Genomic DNA, 17,322 nt, shown 5'->3' on the forward strand with positions numbered 1-17,322 from the left:
GGGCCCCCCGACGCCCGTCCCCGGGGTCTAAGAGGATGCAGATGGAGGCGTGGTCAGCCCTTTGGTGCACAGATCCAGGTCTGGCATCCACCCAGGTGATCGGCAGCCACTGGTGGGGATACTGGGGGCCTGGTACCCGAGCCAGTTTAGAAAGAGGGGCCTGGACCCAGGTGGATGCATCCTCCAGGGCTCCCAGGTCCCTCACCTGGGGAGAGGGGAGAGCAGCCCTTTGCAGCCTCCGCAGCGCGGCCTGGGCAGGAGGCCCTCTCGTCCAGTGCACGGCAGGACCGTGCTCACGACGGCCGGCCAGCGAGGACGCATGCCTCCAGCTGCTCCCTGCCCCGCGCTCTGCCCGCTCCCCGCAAGGGGACGGGGGTGCATGCTGAAACCCCAAGGCACGGAGCCTGAATCAGAATCAGCACCTTCAGATGGGCTTTCTCCGCCAGGGAAGACACAGGTGGCACAGCAGGGACCCAAAGACCCCGGGGTGGCCACGCCCCCGGGGCAAACCCGAAGGGACTGCGCCGGGGGCCGAAGAAGCAACTGAAGCAAGAATGAGGAGAGGGGTGGACAGTTCCGGGGTGCGGACAGAGGACCGGCTGTTTCTGGAAGTTTCCAACACCTCAAAGCGAGCGACACGGTGCAGGAATCCGTGAGCCCTCTTTGAAGGGACTCAAGGATCTTCAGTTTCGTTAGAGACTAAGAGCTTGAAAAGACACAGAAAGGGCTGAACCCCCTGAGGACAATACTCGTGACTTCGGAGCAGGAGAAGTTTCTTTCTCTCTCCCGTCTGCTGTTTTCCCCGTACCGGGGCCCAAAACACCTGCACGACCAGGAGTGAGGCTTCGTGGGGACGGGGGATGCTGCGAGGCGCTCGCCGGAAGTGCCCCCCTTGCTGACGTGGGGTGTGCTTATTAACATCAGAACTTTTCGAACTTCCTTGGACAAATACCTTCCAGAACGTGGCCGGGGACGGAGAGAGTTCGTTTTATGTGTCGGCTTGACTGGGCTGGGTTGGGAGAGGGGCAGACGTGTAGTCTGATGCATTCTGGGCGCGTCCGTGAGGGGAGCATCGGGATCAGCAGGCTGAGGAAAGCGGATGGCCCTGTCTGGGGTGGTGGGCCTCGTCTAATCAGTCGAAGGCCTGATTACAGCACAGAAAGGCTGCGTCCCAGGGGGCGGCCCCCACCCATCTGCTCCAGCTGGGACGTGGCTCTTTTCCTGCCTTCAGGCTCGGACTGAAACCACGGCTCTTCCGGGCTCTCGAGCCCGTCAGCATTTGGACTTGATGACACCATCGTCTCTCCTGGGTCTCCAGCCTGCCGACTACAGATCTCGGGACGCCTCGGTCTCCACGTTGTGTGCGCCAACTCGCGACAGCAAACCTCCGCCCTGTACGTCTGGCCGAGCCCGAACGACGCGGGCCAGAACTGCACATGGCCACTTCCACGCGGATTGCTGTCGGCTGACTTGCCCGGTTCTGACCCATGTCACTCAAGGGCCAGCGCCACAGCTGGGAACCCGCATACGTGGGTTTTCAACTGCATGAGAGGTCAGAACCTGTCCCCCCATGTTGTTAAAGGGTCAACTAGGTATGCAGGCAGGCGGATGGATGGATGGATCCATCCGTCCATCCATCCATCTATCCATCCACCCATCCATCCATCCACCCATCACCCATCCATGCATGTCCCGCACCACCCACCACACCCACCTATCCATCCATCATTCACCCCACCACCACCCACCCATCCACCATCCACCACCCATCCATCCATCCACCCACCCACCCACCCATCCATCCATCCATGTCCATCATCATCCATCCATCCATCCATCCATCCATCCATCCATCCTGTTGGCTGTGCTTCAGGACATCCTGTTCGCTTGGTCCCTGACTAATATGGGACTCCGGAGGACAAGAACAGAAGAAGGAGATGCATCACTTTGTGCAGTAAGAGCTACGGAGGGGATGGGGGTGGCGACCTTGCCCTCCAGCGGCTGCCTTCCTCCCGCCCCGGGCTCCCCACGGCTTCTAGATGATGATGAACCACAAGCTTCCAGGGACAGTGGGAAGGCATGCTGAGAGCTCCGAGGGCCCGCCTCCCCGCAGGACCACCGGGAATGCACGTGTGCGCCCCATCACCGGTACCCAGATGCGTCTACCTGACAAAGGCGCGGTTACCTTGGTACATGGCAGGAGAAACCGGCCAGCTGATGCCCAGGGCCTCGTCCTCCCGGAAGGTCTCACAGAAGTCCTGCAGCATGGCCATGCCCAGGCCCTGGCGACGGTGTCTCCTTCTGACAAACACCGTGTCAAAGACCGGCAGCAGGTAGCACGCACCTGTGCCATCGCCACACAGGCTGCCTGCGGGGGAAACAGAGAGCCGGGCGCTGTCCCTGGGCTTGTACTAACCCGCCAGGACCCAGCGGGACGCCCGCACGGCCAGGCCACTGGTACATCCAGAAGCAGGACGAGCTTCACAGACTAAGGGCCGGCAACAGAAGAACAGATCTCTCCAGACCGCCATCAGCCCGCGCGTTGCTAGATGCCACGAAGGCAGACACCAGATCACGGCACTAAGATGGACTGAGCAGAGCAAGGCTATTCACGCGCCCAGACCCGAGACCCTCGGTCACCGTGCGCGGCTCACAGAGGCCCCTGGCACCGCTGAGGCGCGTCTGGGCAGCATCATGCTCTCCCCGGCCCCGGGGGACGTGGGCTGGGAGACCACCCGAACCAGCTCTAGGGCACGGGCTTGTTTCAGCAACTCTAACGAGGGCTCCCTGTGTCCTAATATGGCAAAGTGCATTTGCCCCAAGTAGACTAAGTCCCGTTTCCCATAAAACATCGATGACCTTGCTCAGCAGAGCGAGACAGGCGACAGTGGCATCCTTCCCATTTTTCTACCCTGAATGTAACTTCACTGCGGCCAGAGCCAACGCCAGCACAGTTGCTGTTTCTGCAAAGGGAACTTGACTTTCAGGGGGAGACGAGAGAGAGAGGGGGGGGGGAATGCCCTGTACTTTCTGCTTCATAGTTCTATAAACCTAAAACTGCTCTAAAAAAAATAAAGTCCATTAATTTTTTTTAATGTTTTAGGTATTTTTTTTTAATTTACCTCACATCGTACACAAAAATTAATTCAAGATGGATCTAGACGTAAATGCAAGAGTTAAAACTATAAAGCTTTTAGATGAAAACCTTCACAACCTTGGGTCAGGCAAAGAGTTCTTAGATTCAACACCAAAGCCACAAACAAACGACAAATCTGACTTTGTCAAAAGTAAAAAGCTTTGTACTTCAAAAGACGACAGTAAGAAATTGAGAAGACAAACTACGGCCTGTAAGAAAATCTCTGCAAATCATTTTTGAAAAAAGACTTATATCCAGAATATATGAAGAACTCTTATATTTCAATAAATGAAAACAATTAAAAATGGATAGATGACCTGAACAGACATTTCTCCAAAGAAGGTATACAAATGGTTAATAATCGGTGAAAAGATGCTCAATATCATTAATCATTAGGAAAATGCAAATTAAAACCACAGTGAAATGCGACTTTCAACCTACTAGAACGGCTATGATCAAAAAGATTAGCCATAATAAGAGTTGACAGAATGTGGAGAAATTGGAAACCTCGCCGATGGGCGTGGCGAATGGTACAGCCACTTCACCAAATGCTTTGGCAAATTCTTAAAAAGTTAACCGTGGGCTCACCAAATGACCCCGCGATGCTATTCCTCGGAACCCGTGCGTGAGAAATGAAACCACAGGCCCGGGCAAAGGCACGTACGTGCGTCACAGCCCCAAACCGGAAACCGTACCAGTAAATGCGGAAACAGAAGGTGGTATGTTCGCACCATGGAACATCGCTCAGCACTAAAAAGGAATAAGATGCTGATGTGTGCTACCGTTTGGATGAACGTCCAAAACGCCATGCTATGTGAAAGAAGCCAGGTGCAAAACAGCACATCCGGTATCATCCCATTTTGTGACATGCCAGTAAGACAGACTGATGGAGACACACAGCAGATCGGCGACGGCCCAGAAGTGGGCCGGAAAAAGACACTCATGCCAAACCGGCAGCGTTTGGGGGTGGAGGAAAGATCCACAATGTGGATCAGGGTAATGGCTACGCCGCCCTCCAAATTTTCTAAAACTCACTGGATGGCACATTTACAATCGACAACTTTTATGGGATATAAAACTGACTTCGACAAAACTGACTTTAAAAAGATACTGTGAATTGTTCTTAAAAGATACGATTATGGAGTATGGAAAGGAAAACAAAGCCCCTCGAGTGAGCAGGGTGAACATCGCCGATGGTAACGTGGACACCGGGCCCCCCGAAATGATGTGAGCCCATGAAAAGGGCACCTCACCTTCCCCCGAGCACAGAAGCCCCGTCTAATCAGGAGAAAACATCAGAGATACCAGAATTAAGGAACGTTCTATAAATATCTCCCAATCACAATATGTCCCAATCACAAAAGACATTTTGTCCTAATCGCCGTCATCCCCCCCACCCCACCTCAGTACTACAGAGCGAGGCTTTGCTGGGTGGAGCTGGACTCTGAAGAGAGCCACAGGAATGTCTCAGAGCTTCTGCTCCCAGGGCCGAATGCTTCCCCTGAGGACCATGCCACCCCGCTGAGGATGCGTGGCTTCGGGGAAGGCTTCTCAGGCTTCAGAGTGCCTGAGACTCACCTGCTCACGCGGAGATGGCTGGTGTTTCTGATGCAGCAGGGTGGGGGTGCAGCCCCAGAGCGCCTGCAGCCCCATGACGTGAACCCCCGGAGCGGAGCCTGCTGGAGCAATGCAGGGCTGCCTGGGGGCTTCACTGAAGCATGCCGCCCCAGGCTGAGACCTCCCAAACGGGACCCTTCCCCGGGGGATGATGGGGTTCTGCCCAGCCCACGGTCCTGCTTTCAGATTGCCTCTACTACAGCCTCAGTTAAAGAGCTAAGACCAGGTGGCCATATCTGAACCTCGAAAGCCAGCCCACCTGTACGCAGACACCTGAGCTAAAGGTGAACCCATGACCCACAAGAAACCCATGCACAGGCCGGCTGGGCCAATCTTATTCTTCCAAAAGAGTCTGAATGAAGTAAAAGTAGGACTAGAGTACGTCCCGCACCTGTAAGGCAGGTGTGGGCACAGGCTAGGTGGACCGCATGGCGAACCTACGTCAAAGTTATAAGGAAGCAGGAAGCGTAGCGAGAAAAGGGAGCTGGCTTCCCAAGACGAGAACGGAGCAGCCGCTGGGTGAGAAGCAGCACAGGAAGCCACCCGAGGGGCCCGAACCCACGCCAGGCTCTCGCCTCTCCATTTTCTTGCCGCTGATGTTTCTGCTAACGTCTGGAGAATGACATGCGGGGCCCACGCTTGATGAGACGCTAGGCGGGAGGCGCCTGTGGCACTGGGTGTCGGGGCAAGGGAAGGGAAGGTGGCCCTGGACAGACAGGGCAGCCGAGGCCACTTCGAAGCATCACTGCCATCTCACGGGTCACACGCTTGTCCGGACTGCCAATCACATAGCTGAATACTGTGAAGAGCTGCTCTTGCGTGAGTGGTGGGCTTTCAGAAATCTGAAACGTAAAGCTGTTCCTTTGAGATTTTTATACAACCGCAAAGTATTGACCCGCTCTGCCCTAAACTGGCCGACTCAACTCACCCATGCAGTTACTTTCCTCCCTAGAAAGCTGGTGGTCTCGTGGGCTGGTGGGGGGCCAAAGTTAAAAACTTAAAACCTCACGCCTTTTGCTTATCGAGAGAGGATTTCAACATGAAATTGTGAAATGATTAAAGGGTCAATATTTTGAATGAAAGGCCATCATAGAACCATCAGAGGAAGGGAGAAAATCGAACTAGACCATTTGACGAAAGGGTCCCAAAGAGAGGTACACCTGAAAAGAGCCCATTCATTCTACACAAAGGAGCCCACGCATTTTAAAACAATCTGTGCTCCTCAGCCACAAAAAGGGCGAAACCCTTGAGGACAACGGACCCCAAAGGCATGATGCTGAGACCCGCAGTGGTGGCCAGGGGCTGGGGCTGGGGACGCAGGAAGAAGCACTAGGGGCAACGGGAAAAAGTTTTTTTTGGATGATGACATTATTCCGTATTATAACTGTGGTTGCAGTTATGTGACTCACTCTATAGCTCAGAAAGTGCAGATCACTTCGCAGGGTATAAAAATGTCTGATTGCTCTGTGGTACGCCTGAAACGAATGTTGTATGTCAACTACGGCTGAAAAATAAGTTTTGTTAAAAAAAAAAAGAACCATAGAACCGTAAAATCAAAAACAGGGTCCATTTCACTGTCTGATAATTTTTTTTTTAAATAAAAAAGTCACGCACATAAATGAATGTGCTAAGAATGTGTTGAGGGACAACGTGTGCTCTTAAAATACACAAAACCCGGCCTCTGTGATCCTATTTAGACAGCGAACCTGCACATCTTCTTTTCCACGTGGAATGAAATTATCCGCTTCAGCCTAGCTCGAGCTGAATTATCAGATGTTCTGAATCATGTGCTCTAAACTAACGCAGAGGAATTGTTCTGCCACAGAGCTGAGAAGCATGTCGTACGCCACGTCCATATCTTAAGCGTCAGCACAATGACACTATATAACACTGTGACAAGCGCCAAAGACAGAGCCAAGGCTAAAGAAATGTCTCTAACCGTTCTACACTTTTTCTGAACTAGAACTCCTCCTGCAGTCAACTAAATCACACGAATGTGCCCGTGATGTTTCAGAAACCATCGCGTAAAATAATAAAACAGTATCAAATGTATCTGTTCACTGTCTAAAGTCCTTTTAATTTAGCTGTGTGCTGCTAATATCAACCATTTTTTAATTCGATAAAAATAAACCTTGCCTTCTCAACTTAGAGAAAGAGATGGGAAGGCAAGGAATAAAATTCTATAATCCATACCTAAATGAGTCCCCCATCAGATAAGGGGGGTGGAATGGAACGCTCATACAAATTCCCATAAATAGTAACTTTTTAAAGACGTAAGTTCCAAAAAATCATTAAGAGACACCATAACGCATCCCAAAGCACATCGAAACCAGAGGAAATTTTAATTTCCGAAAATTGCAACTAGAATAGATAAAACCTGTTAGTTTGCAGCTTACTGGCCACAGGGTCTGTATACCTCAAGCCCCAAGGCTGCAGAAAACGTGGTTTGGAAAACTGAAGCTTTCCCACTAATGGTGTCAGATCAGGAGTTTGGACTAGGAAAGCAGCCGGAAATACAAAGGGGAAGTCATGGCAGAGTGAGACAGATGCAAATTCAGAACAATTGCCCAAAGCCTGGCTTACAAACTAATCTACACAAGCGAAGGGGACCCCAGAGGACCCAAGAAAAAGAAGGCAGAGCCGAGAGAGAGATCCACTCCTGAGATATTCTGAACCATGTGATCTATCCAAGGCCGGACCTGTGAGTGAGGTGCTTTTCTTAGCCGAGGACCTGCCTCGATGTGGGCAGACTGGATCAACATTCAAAATTTCTACTCTGAGAGACAGTATCACGCCAAAACGAACGTGTTTTCAAAATATGTATCTGCTAAAGAACTGATATCTAACATAGAAAGAACATTCGAAGATCAATAATAAGCAAGCGAGCAACCCAATAAAAAATGGAAAACATATGTGAACGGACACTTGGCCAAAGAATACATATGAGCACCACGGAAGCACAGAACAGACGGCACTAGACTTATTGGGGTGATCATTTTGCGATGTTTGTAAATGTCTAATCGCTGTGTCGTACGCTGGAAACTCCTATGATAGTGTGTGTCGGCTATAACTTAAAAATAAAACAAAAACAAAAACTGTTCGAGAAAGCAAGTTTAAAGCAGAGACCTCAGTCCTCGGGCGAACGGTCCCAGCTCCGCACGCGCTTCTTGTTCACTAAGCCTTTTACCCTAACTGGCTATCATGGCCGGCCTCCCTCGCTGCTGAGGTAACGTCTATAAATCTTGGCATCCAGCGCGCTTTCACACCACGTGCCAGCTTTAGCAATGGTATGTGTCCTGACGGCTAATCGGTAACATTAAAGACAAGAAATGAAAAGCATTGTGCTTGCAAAGTCATGCTACACCATTAAGTGCAACAAATAACCTTACACGGGACGTGGCACGGCCTGGCCGTCAAAGGGACACGCTTCTCACCCTGTGTGCCGGTCAAACGAGAACCGTGGTGAAGACGAAATCCACGCCTTGGGTTTATTTGTAAGGCGGCTGAATCGGTGATATTTCCTGTGCTGGAAGGTTCTCTGTCAGCAGGGATAGCGCTCGGGGAATCCTGAGAGCCACCCCAGGGCCGGACGCGGTGGTGGCCCTGGCCCCGCACTGCCCTGTGACCCTCACCTTTCATCTTGGTCGTGTAAAATCCAACCGCTGCTCCGTCTCGCCACAGGATTTTAGCCTGCTCCTTCGCAGAGTGAGGTAAGAAAAACATGTCATCCTCATCCAATTCTCTCTCCAATCTTCCAAAAATAACGACGTTTAGAACGAAAAGCACAATCCTTTCCCCAAAGGACTGAACCTTTGAAGGAGAAAGAAAAAGAAAAAAGAATGACCAAGGAAAAGGAGAGATAAAAACGAGATGTGAAAAATTTTGCACTTGGAACTGACCCACCCACACGTCGGAGCCAGGGGTGTGCGCGCCTATGTGATGTGATTCTTTTCATGCTCAAGAGCCAAATCATAGTTTCTCACAGAGGTTTTCACACCTGTGACCTTTCACACCAATCGGCCTCCAGGAGGGGGGGTGCCAAGAACCTCATGGGTCCCCAAGGCTGAGACATGAACTATAAGTAGACAGAGATCAATATAACGAAACAGGAAGTTACCTCATGGAGGGAAGGGAGCAAACCATTTCAGCTGATTTGTTGGATGTTTTCTAGAAATAAACCCTATCTGCCATTTTTAACAAAAGCCCCAGAATTCTGGCCCTCGAAAGAAGGGTAAAAAATTGGGGAGATCATTTCCTACCCCAAAAGTGACCGATTTTCAATGGTGTGCGACAGATTTTAAGCACACGCTTAGAGTCACGATCTCAGAAAATGACTGGGACTCAAAACCCACTCCTTTCTAAGGCTGTAAGGTATGGAACCGTCTCTGCCCGTAGCAAAGTCGGGGCAGATGAAGGAAATGTATGGTGGTCCATATGAGGCCCTCCTAGAGCTTTATCCTCGTCAAGCCCAAACGACGTCATGCTGCCGCCTGTTAAAATTCTCTGCATTTTGTATGGCCCCCTCCCACGGCAAGGCAAATAAATACGTGGCACCAGTAGAGGCCTCCGCTTCCGTTCCCACGCCCCCAGCTGACGTAGCTGATCAATCCGGACTTGAGTGGCTGAGCCTGGCGAGAGTCTCAGCATCTTCCAAAATGCGGTCTTCCGGACAGCTCCGAGCGACCGCTAAGATGTGGCACTTGACATGAAACCAACCCACTATTGACAAAGTGCCAGTATCGTTGTATGGATTTTACTCTGGGGACACTGAGATGGGACAGCCCAGGTGTGGGGGTGTTGGTCGCCCTGTCCTATGCAGCACCACGAGATCAGCAGTACCATGTCTGGTGACTTCCACCCGCATGACACCATTGGATTCTTACTACCTGCCAGGAGGTCTGGCTTTACAGGTCAGGAAATCAAAGCTCAGAGGGTGTGGTTGCCTTTACTGGTTTTCCAGAGAGGACGTGTGACAGCTGGACAAGGGCTCTGTCAGAAGCAGGCAGGCTGAGCAGGTGCCGCCTGTTTGGGCCCAGCCGGCCATCCCTCCGGCATCTCCACCCATTAGAACCAAGACTTTGGGGAAGGGAAGTTTAATATAAGCATTAATGCTTGGTTTTATATTTAATACGTGACTTTTAAATTTTTATCTTTATCATCATCCTCCTCATCATCATCATCACGTGTGCCTTCTCAGCCGACATTCACTCGGACAGAGGTCCTCGGCAACTCACAGCCTCTTTGAGCCTCAGTTCCCTCCAGTGGTCAAAGACAAAAACCAACTACACCTACCTGGTCTCTCAAACATCTGTATGGTTTTTTTTTTTCCTTTCAGTTACTCTGATAATAAAAATAAGACAGCCTGCATCATCCTAGCAAATGGCACAAAGTGTTCAGTGCCAATAAACTTATTAATTGGCCCAGAACGTGAAATATTTCACCTTCATCTGGAGCCAAGTCTTAGATGAGGAGAAGACTTGTGAACGCCACACCAGCTAACTCGGAGAAGCTGCCCGATTTCTATCTCAGACAGTGGCAGCCAAATCGAATTCAGACTTTAAGAATAACGAGCTAGTCACAAAACCTGATTGCCATAATGTGGGAGGTTATAATTTCAATTTATAAAACCAAAAAGTTCAGAGAAAAGCCAGAAGAGAAAAGCAGATTGTTTCTGGCAGAAGGGAAAACATCGAATCGAAAACTGGCAGGAAGAAAGGAGAAAAAAAGAAAATGTGCTTAATCTGTCCAGTTTCGTTATTGGAGGGTGAGGGAGGGGAGGCGGGTGACATGTGATTCTGACTTAGGAACGTTTCTGCAAACTTAAAACTAAGATCCAGTTTTAAGCCCTCGATTAGGACCACTAATTATATTAACATAAAGAACATCGAGAAAGCTTTTTGTTTGTTTGATTTTGGTAATTTGTGAAGAGACGGCTAAGAAACTAAATGTAATTAAAAGAAAAAAGAGAAGTCAACACCCAAAGTTCCATGAAAGGGAGAGGGGGCTACCCCACATACACCTGGGACCTCACAGCACAGTTTCGAAAACTGGGAGGGTTTTCCTGCTCTCAATTTAGAAGAACTGACACATGGAGGAAGTGACTGCTCTTGTTCTGACAGAAACATATGTTTAAAGAGCAAATCGGACTCTTCCTGGTAGTCGGAATCCCAGCCGCTAACAGCACCTGGCCCGTCCACGGAAGGGGCTGGACGGCCACCCACACGCGTCCAGCACGCGGCCCCCACCTGGGCCCAACGCACTCTGCCGAACCTCACGCTGGCGTTAATTTGCTGGACTCTCGCTCACATCCGTCGGAAGGACCCGACCCCGCTGATTCTCAGGCCGCAGATGTCCAGCCTCCGGGACTGTGACACCACACGTTTCTGTTGTGTCAGCCCTCAGTCCGTGGTGCTCTGTCTCAGCAGAGTCCCAGGAAACGCATCCCCAGGGCTGGACGGCTTCCTATGATCAATACGCTCGTAAGTACGGTGACTTTTAAAACCTGTTCTGCCATTTAAAATGACATTGCCTCACCTTCACCAGACCTTCTCTTGCAGGATCAGAGGTTCTGAGTACATCTTCCGTGGACCACCAGGACCCCTTGATGTAAACAGCCACAGCTGGAGAGGAAGCCAAGAGAAAATACGGATGAGCACACCGCCAACTGGCCACCAGGGGGCAGTCTTAACAGTGCGTGGTAGAGACGGAAGATCGCATGCACGTGGGTAAAGCAGGCGATATTTCCAGAGCTGACCTTTCCTGAGGGCACTGGCCGGGACAGAGGGTGACCCTCTCACCCAAAGGGGACTTCACAGATGTCTTCACAGATGGCCCATTTTTGGACCCCGAAACAGGAAGCATCCTAACGTTACTTGCCAAAATTGACAAATTCAGTGGGTCAGAATTACTCCCCTCCGCCCCCCAAGTCCAATTATGTGCCACCGCTCAGAACTCCCCAAATTTAGTCAAATCCAACATTATCTAAGGGCTTCGAGTGAACCACGTTAGCATCACCCGCCAGGACTGGTCATTTCTTCCAACAGTGCGCCTACTTTGACACACGATAACCACCCACGGCCCTGGCTTACAGTAGCGATCGCTCGTGGTATGTGTACATTCTACGGTGTGAACAAATGTATCATGACACGTATCCACCATGACAGTACCGTACAGAGTACTGTCACTCAAATTTCTCTGTGCTCCCTCCACCTGTTCATCTCTGCCTCCCCTAGCCCTTGGCAACCGCCGGTCTTTTCACTGTCTCCATAGTTACGCCTCTTCCAGGACGTCACAGAGTTGGAATCCTACAGCATGCAGCATTTTCAGATTGGTTTCTTCCCCTTAGTGATATATATTCACGGTTCTTTCATGTCTTTTTGTGGCTTGATAGCTCGAAATCCTTTTTTCAGTGCTGCATACTATTCCACTGAATGGATATATCACGGTTCATTTTTCCTCTGGTATCTTCTCTATATTGTCATTTTTATATTTGCTTCTCAAGTCAGGAGTCTGAGCCTGAGGGGTCCAGAAACCGCAAAATAAAAAGACACCTCTCCCCCAGTCAAACCCTCTTAGCTGAAGATTGGGAGAAAAACGATAACACGGAGTAGAAAACAGAAGTCTCTTGAAAATTTAATACGAGGCTCAAGGCTTTAAAGCACATGTCGTGGGCCAGTCAGGTTAAGCTGCCACGACCTTCTTGCTTATCCCTCCCTGCTCTTCGAGGAACTTTAGTAGGAAACTCTGTGAAGACCAGGTTACGATGACATCAGCCAGTTATGAAACATTAACTCTGTGCAGCCAGCCAGCTTCTCCTCTCCAGAGACCAAAGCATCTCGTCCACTGTCAGGTTCATGTCATTGTTGAATCGGATCATCTCCAACGATAGTCCCCGAACTGATAGAGCCCGCTGAGAGAGAAGGGCCAATTAAATGCTCGACATCTGCCTTATTAATTCAACTACACTCGTGTTCCAAATGGCACCTCCTGGAACGTAGAGGAGGTTTATGAAGCCATAAGGGTTACGTTCTCGCCTAACAAGGCGAATCGATAAAAGATGTTCAACGGACTAAGACAGTTTCGAACGGGAAACGTGCTATGACTTAGCGTCCGCGTGGTGCCGCGCGAGTTTCGTAGTGCCGGGCAGAGCCTTAATGAGTGGCACGAGTTGTCACCAAATAGATGGAACTGCTCTCTTCAAGCTGAACTTAAGCTGCTTCGTAACAGTGAAGGTGAAGTCTGATCAAACTGAACAGGCCTAAAATACACTGTCCTCAAACCAACTCTTAAAAAACAGAATCGGCCTTCTGGAGAGTGGCAGCTTTTGATCGGAAAAGCGTGACACCCAGTCCAGAGGAAGGAGAGACAGGGTGGCAGAGCCCGTGGAGGGAGGCTGCACCCAGCTCAGTAAAGACAAGGGACCGACCCTGAGGGCTGACAGCAACCACAGAACCAGCCTCAGGGAACACTTCTGAGACCCTGACGCCGCCAGCGAGGTCTGAGAGCTGGAGATCAGGGAGCACACGACTGGGCTTTGGAAAGAAAAATGCAGCCCTGTCCCCCGGCTCTGCACCACCCGGAGCCTGAGCAGAGACACTGGACACCGGCAGAAGGCTGTGTGGTGGACATGACAGTCGACGGGCTGTGCCTTGCTAGTTAGGTCTGGCTGAACTCATTTAATTTGCTTCTCCCTCTGAATGACAGGTGATACGGATGGCAGAGAAAACGTCGTTAATGCATTTTGGTCTATGACACTCCAAACGAGTTTCCCAAACAAGGTAGGACAGAGAGAGAGGTCCCTAAGGTCCCAGGGACCTGGTTTCCCCGAGGCTCAGCCTGATGAATTGACTTTAACCCCCGAGTGCCTAGCTCCCCAGAGGCTGATGGTAGGCCTCTGTCCTTGCCCCGGGGAGCTGGCAGCCTGCAGAGGAAGAGTGACCCAAACGAGCTGCTCCAGGACGAGGGAAAGCGTGCAAAGTGCTGGAATTCAGCTGGGAGCGTGTGTCCCAGAACCAGGAGGTGGAAGCCAATTCTGCTGAGGGGTATCGGGTTCTGGCATCACTGGGTAAGGTTTCAACGGGGAGACAGACAGGTAAGATTACTGCAGGCATCGTAACCTGTGAGCAGAGGCACAGAGCCCTACACATCCAAGGCCACACTCGGGGCCTCCCAAGCCATGGGGTTAGCTCGGGGAGACCCACACGAGGAAGCAAAAGGCCTGCACACATCGATCGCAGCGAAGCTGCAGGGCACAAGGCCCACAGACAAAAGCCCATCGCTTGCCCACATACCAGCCACGAGCAAGCGGAATCTGCAACTAAAAACCCAAAGCCGTTTTCACTAGCGCCGCCCCCCGAATGAAACGCCTGGGAATAAATCTAACAAAATATGTGCAAGATCTATACGAGGAAAATTACGAAGCTCTGATGAACGAAATCAAAGGCGAACTAACTAAATAGAGAGATATTCTAAGGTCACCGACGGGAAGACTCAATATTGTCAAGCTGTCATTTCTTCCCGACTCGATCTACAGGTTCAAGGCACCGTCACTCAAAACGCCAACAGGTTATTTTGTGGAAATCGACAAACCGATCCCGAAGTTTCCACGGAGAGGCCAAAGGCCCCGAATGGCTAACACGATGCAGAAGGAGGACGCACGTGGAGGCCGGACGGTGCCCCGCGCAAGACTCGTCACGAAGCCACAGCAATCACGACAGCGTGGTGTCGGCGAGGGGACAAATCAACGGATCAATGGAACAGAACAGAGCCCAGAAACAGACGCGCATACATGGAGTCGACTTATGTTAAAAAACAGAAAAGAAAAAAAAAAAAGCAAGCGCCAGACAGAGGAACACAGGTAGTGTTTTCAACGAATGGCGCTGGACCAATGGGGCATCTACGCACAGAAAAGCGAGTCTGGACTCAGACCTCGCACCCTTCGCGAACACCCTGTGCACGAAATGTAAGCTTCGTGCAGCCCCTGACGTGCTTCGGTGACGACGGGGTGACACGGGGCGACGCAGCGTTTTACATGTAGCCCTGACACACCGGACGCAGAGACAGTGACAGACTCCAGAGACAGACAGCTTCAAGTCCCGGCCCCTCCGATTACTGCTGCTGTGACCTTAACCGCGGCCCCTGCCTTGAGTCCCCCCCCGCCAAACGGAGATTGGGCGAGAGACCTCGCCTCACTGAACTGCATCCCCCGAGGCGTCTGAGCTTTTCCGTGGCTTCCAGAAAGTTCCTCCACCTGCTTCGGGTGTTGCTCTGGGACTCCGCAGGAGAACGAAGAGCCCTTTGCCACGTGTTGGCTTTTGTCAGCGAAACAATGGAAACGGATTCAGGGTGCACCCCGTTTTCTTCCGGGGAGCGAGCTCCCTCTCGCGAACTTTCTGCTCCGGTTTGGTTTGCAGGCCAGTGCCTGTCCTGCTTCCACGGCTTGGTCACCGCCACCTGTTTGTGCCCTCGAGGGGCTATATGCTCCTGCCCGGCACGTTTTCTCCTCGCTGTTCCTCTTCCTGGCTGTTGGGGAGCAGTAACCCGGCCAGGGCATGTCTCCTTCTCCGAGGCCGTGGACACGCACAGTGCCTGATTCAGGCGCTCACTCGAACCCACCAGAACCCTCCAACGCGATTTTTAAACCTGCCTTCCTGCCTATGATTTCCTAAAGGAGCTAAATCCTTTTTTTCTTTAGACATTTTTTTAATCGATCAATCGATAATCACTTTTGTTTCAGCTAGCGTGATTTTTCCATAGTACAGGTCAAGGTGAGCCGGTTGCCACCTGTCACCTCGGATGGATGGGCTGTGGCAGCAGGGAGCCGCCCTGAGAAGAATTTTGAGGCCCCAACCCGACTCGGCAAGGAGAAACTCTGTGACGTATCAGCAACGTCCAGGTGGAGCACGGTGGCACGTGAGGCTGTACCTGTCATCCCAACTCACCTGTCCCGGCACAGAGGACAGTAAGAAGTACAAAAGCGGCACAGAGACCCTCCAGAGGTCACAGTTCTGAAGCTCACGTTGCTCCTCCAAGCCACATGCTCAGTAGCCGCTACATGCAAAGCACATAGTAATGAGACCTGTGAGACACGGACCACCCACAGCGGGACACGGCGCCTGGGACACGCGGCAGAGATGAGTAAAACCCCCCGAGGCTCGTGCCGTGGGAGGGCGCGGAGGACGCAGCAGGTCACTCCTACGGAGGGGCCCGAGGGTCCTCGGCGAAAGGCGCCCTAAGTGGGGCCGCAAGGATGTAGGGGAGAAGGGGACTCCAGCGGGGGTGGGGACAGAGCCTCAGAGATGGGTGAGGACAAGAACCGCACGTGCCAGAACCGAGGGTGCGGGGAGGAGGGGAGGCCCCGAGGGCCGTACTCCGCGGAGCGCTGGCAGCCACCAAGCTGCGGGGGAGGAGGGGGACATGACCCAAGGTCCCTTTTAAAATATTATTCGCCACGAACACTTGTCCGAGCACCACCACGCCTCTGGTGTGGCACCAGAGCTGCGCTTCGTCCACACAGGCCACGGCTGGTTCTGTTCTCCAGGCGAGGCTCCGAGAGGTTAAGTACCCGCTCAAGGTCACGTGCCTATAAATGGCAGCCCTGGGACCGGCTGTGAACTGGGTGTCGCTGGTCCCAGAGCCCCTGCTCTCCCCACTGTGCTCCAGGTCAAGCATGGACAGAGAGACCAGAGACAGAGCTGGGGCCAGGCCCCCACGAGGGCCAGAGAGATGAGGAGGGGACAGACCGAGGCACAGTGACGAGAAAGGAGAGGCCAGCGTGGGAGGACCTTCAGTGAGTGGACGCCTCGGGACCTCGTTCTGCACTTCAGGATGGGGAGGGGGCCGCCATTCACTCGGCACACGCTGGCGAGAGCCAGGCATCCAGGGCAGAAGGCGCTGTCCAGCAGGGGCGGGACAGGCCGCCGGGCCATGACCGCACACACCAGTGACAGCCCGTGTCTTCGCCCGTTCGAGTTGCCATGACAGAATGCCACAGCCCGGGAGGCTAATAAACAACAGAAGCGCGGCGCTCACAGCTCTGGAGGCTGGGAGTTCTGGATCAGGAGGCCAGCGCAGTGGGGTTCTGGTGACGGCCCCCATCCGGCTCGCAGATGCCACCTTCTCACTGTGTCCTCACGTGGTAGAAGGGGTGGGGGAGCCCTCTGGGGTCCCTGATACGGGCACGCGGTCCATCGATGAGGGCTCAGCGCTCATGACCTAGTCACCTCCCAAAGGCCTGCCTCCTAACACCGTGACCTTGGGGGCTGGTTTCAGCACACACATTTGGGGGGACACAGACATTTGGACTGCAGCAGGCTGTCTGGAAGGGCTGGGACAGAGTTCCAATAGGCCTGGGCCAGGCCAGCCTCCAGTGCTTGGACTCTGGGGACCAGGCTGAGGTACCGGCCTCCTAATGAGTCTCTGGAATTATCCAGCCAACGACACATGAGGGGAGTTGGGATATGCCCAGGTGGGAGCAGTTACTCCTTCTGAAATTAAAAAAGAAAGTCAAAAAAGTTATTCGAGGAGAAGGATCACACTGGCTGAGTGGGGAGAGTGGATTCCGGTGGGGG

General features: G+C 52.2%; 1 protein-coding gene across 1 annotated transcript in view; it reads right to left on the minus strand.

Moving 5' to 3' along the window:
* Window positions 1-17,322, minus strand: part of LOC120587334 (protein FAM169B-like) — a 50,228-nt gene that overhangs the window by 7,255 nt on the left and 25,651 nt on the right. Inside the window, exons 4-6 of the mRNA XM_039844064.1 lie at window positions 11,288-11,373; window positions 8,386-8,563; window positions 2,186-2,368 (exon numbers count right to left, since the gene is read on the minus strand). Of these exons, the coding sequence (XP_039699998.1) occupies window positions 2,186-2,368; window positions 8,386-8,563; window positions 11,288-11,373 (447 nt within the window). The remainder of the gene's footprint in view (window positions 1-2,185; window positions 2,369-8,385; window positions 8,564-11,287; window positions 11,374-17,322) is intronic.

This window comes from Pteropus medius, unplaced genomic scaffold (assembly GCF_902729225.1).
Source record: "Pteropus medius unplaced genomic scaffold, Ma_sr-lr_union100, whole genome shotgun sequence".
Classification (NCBI taxonomy): domain Eukaryota; kingdom Metazoa; phylum Chordata; class Mammalia; order Chiroptera; family Pteropodidae; genus Pteropus; species Pteropus medius.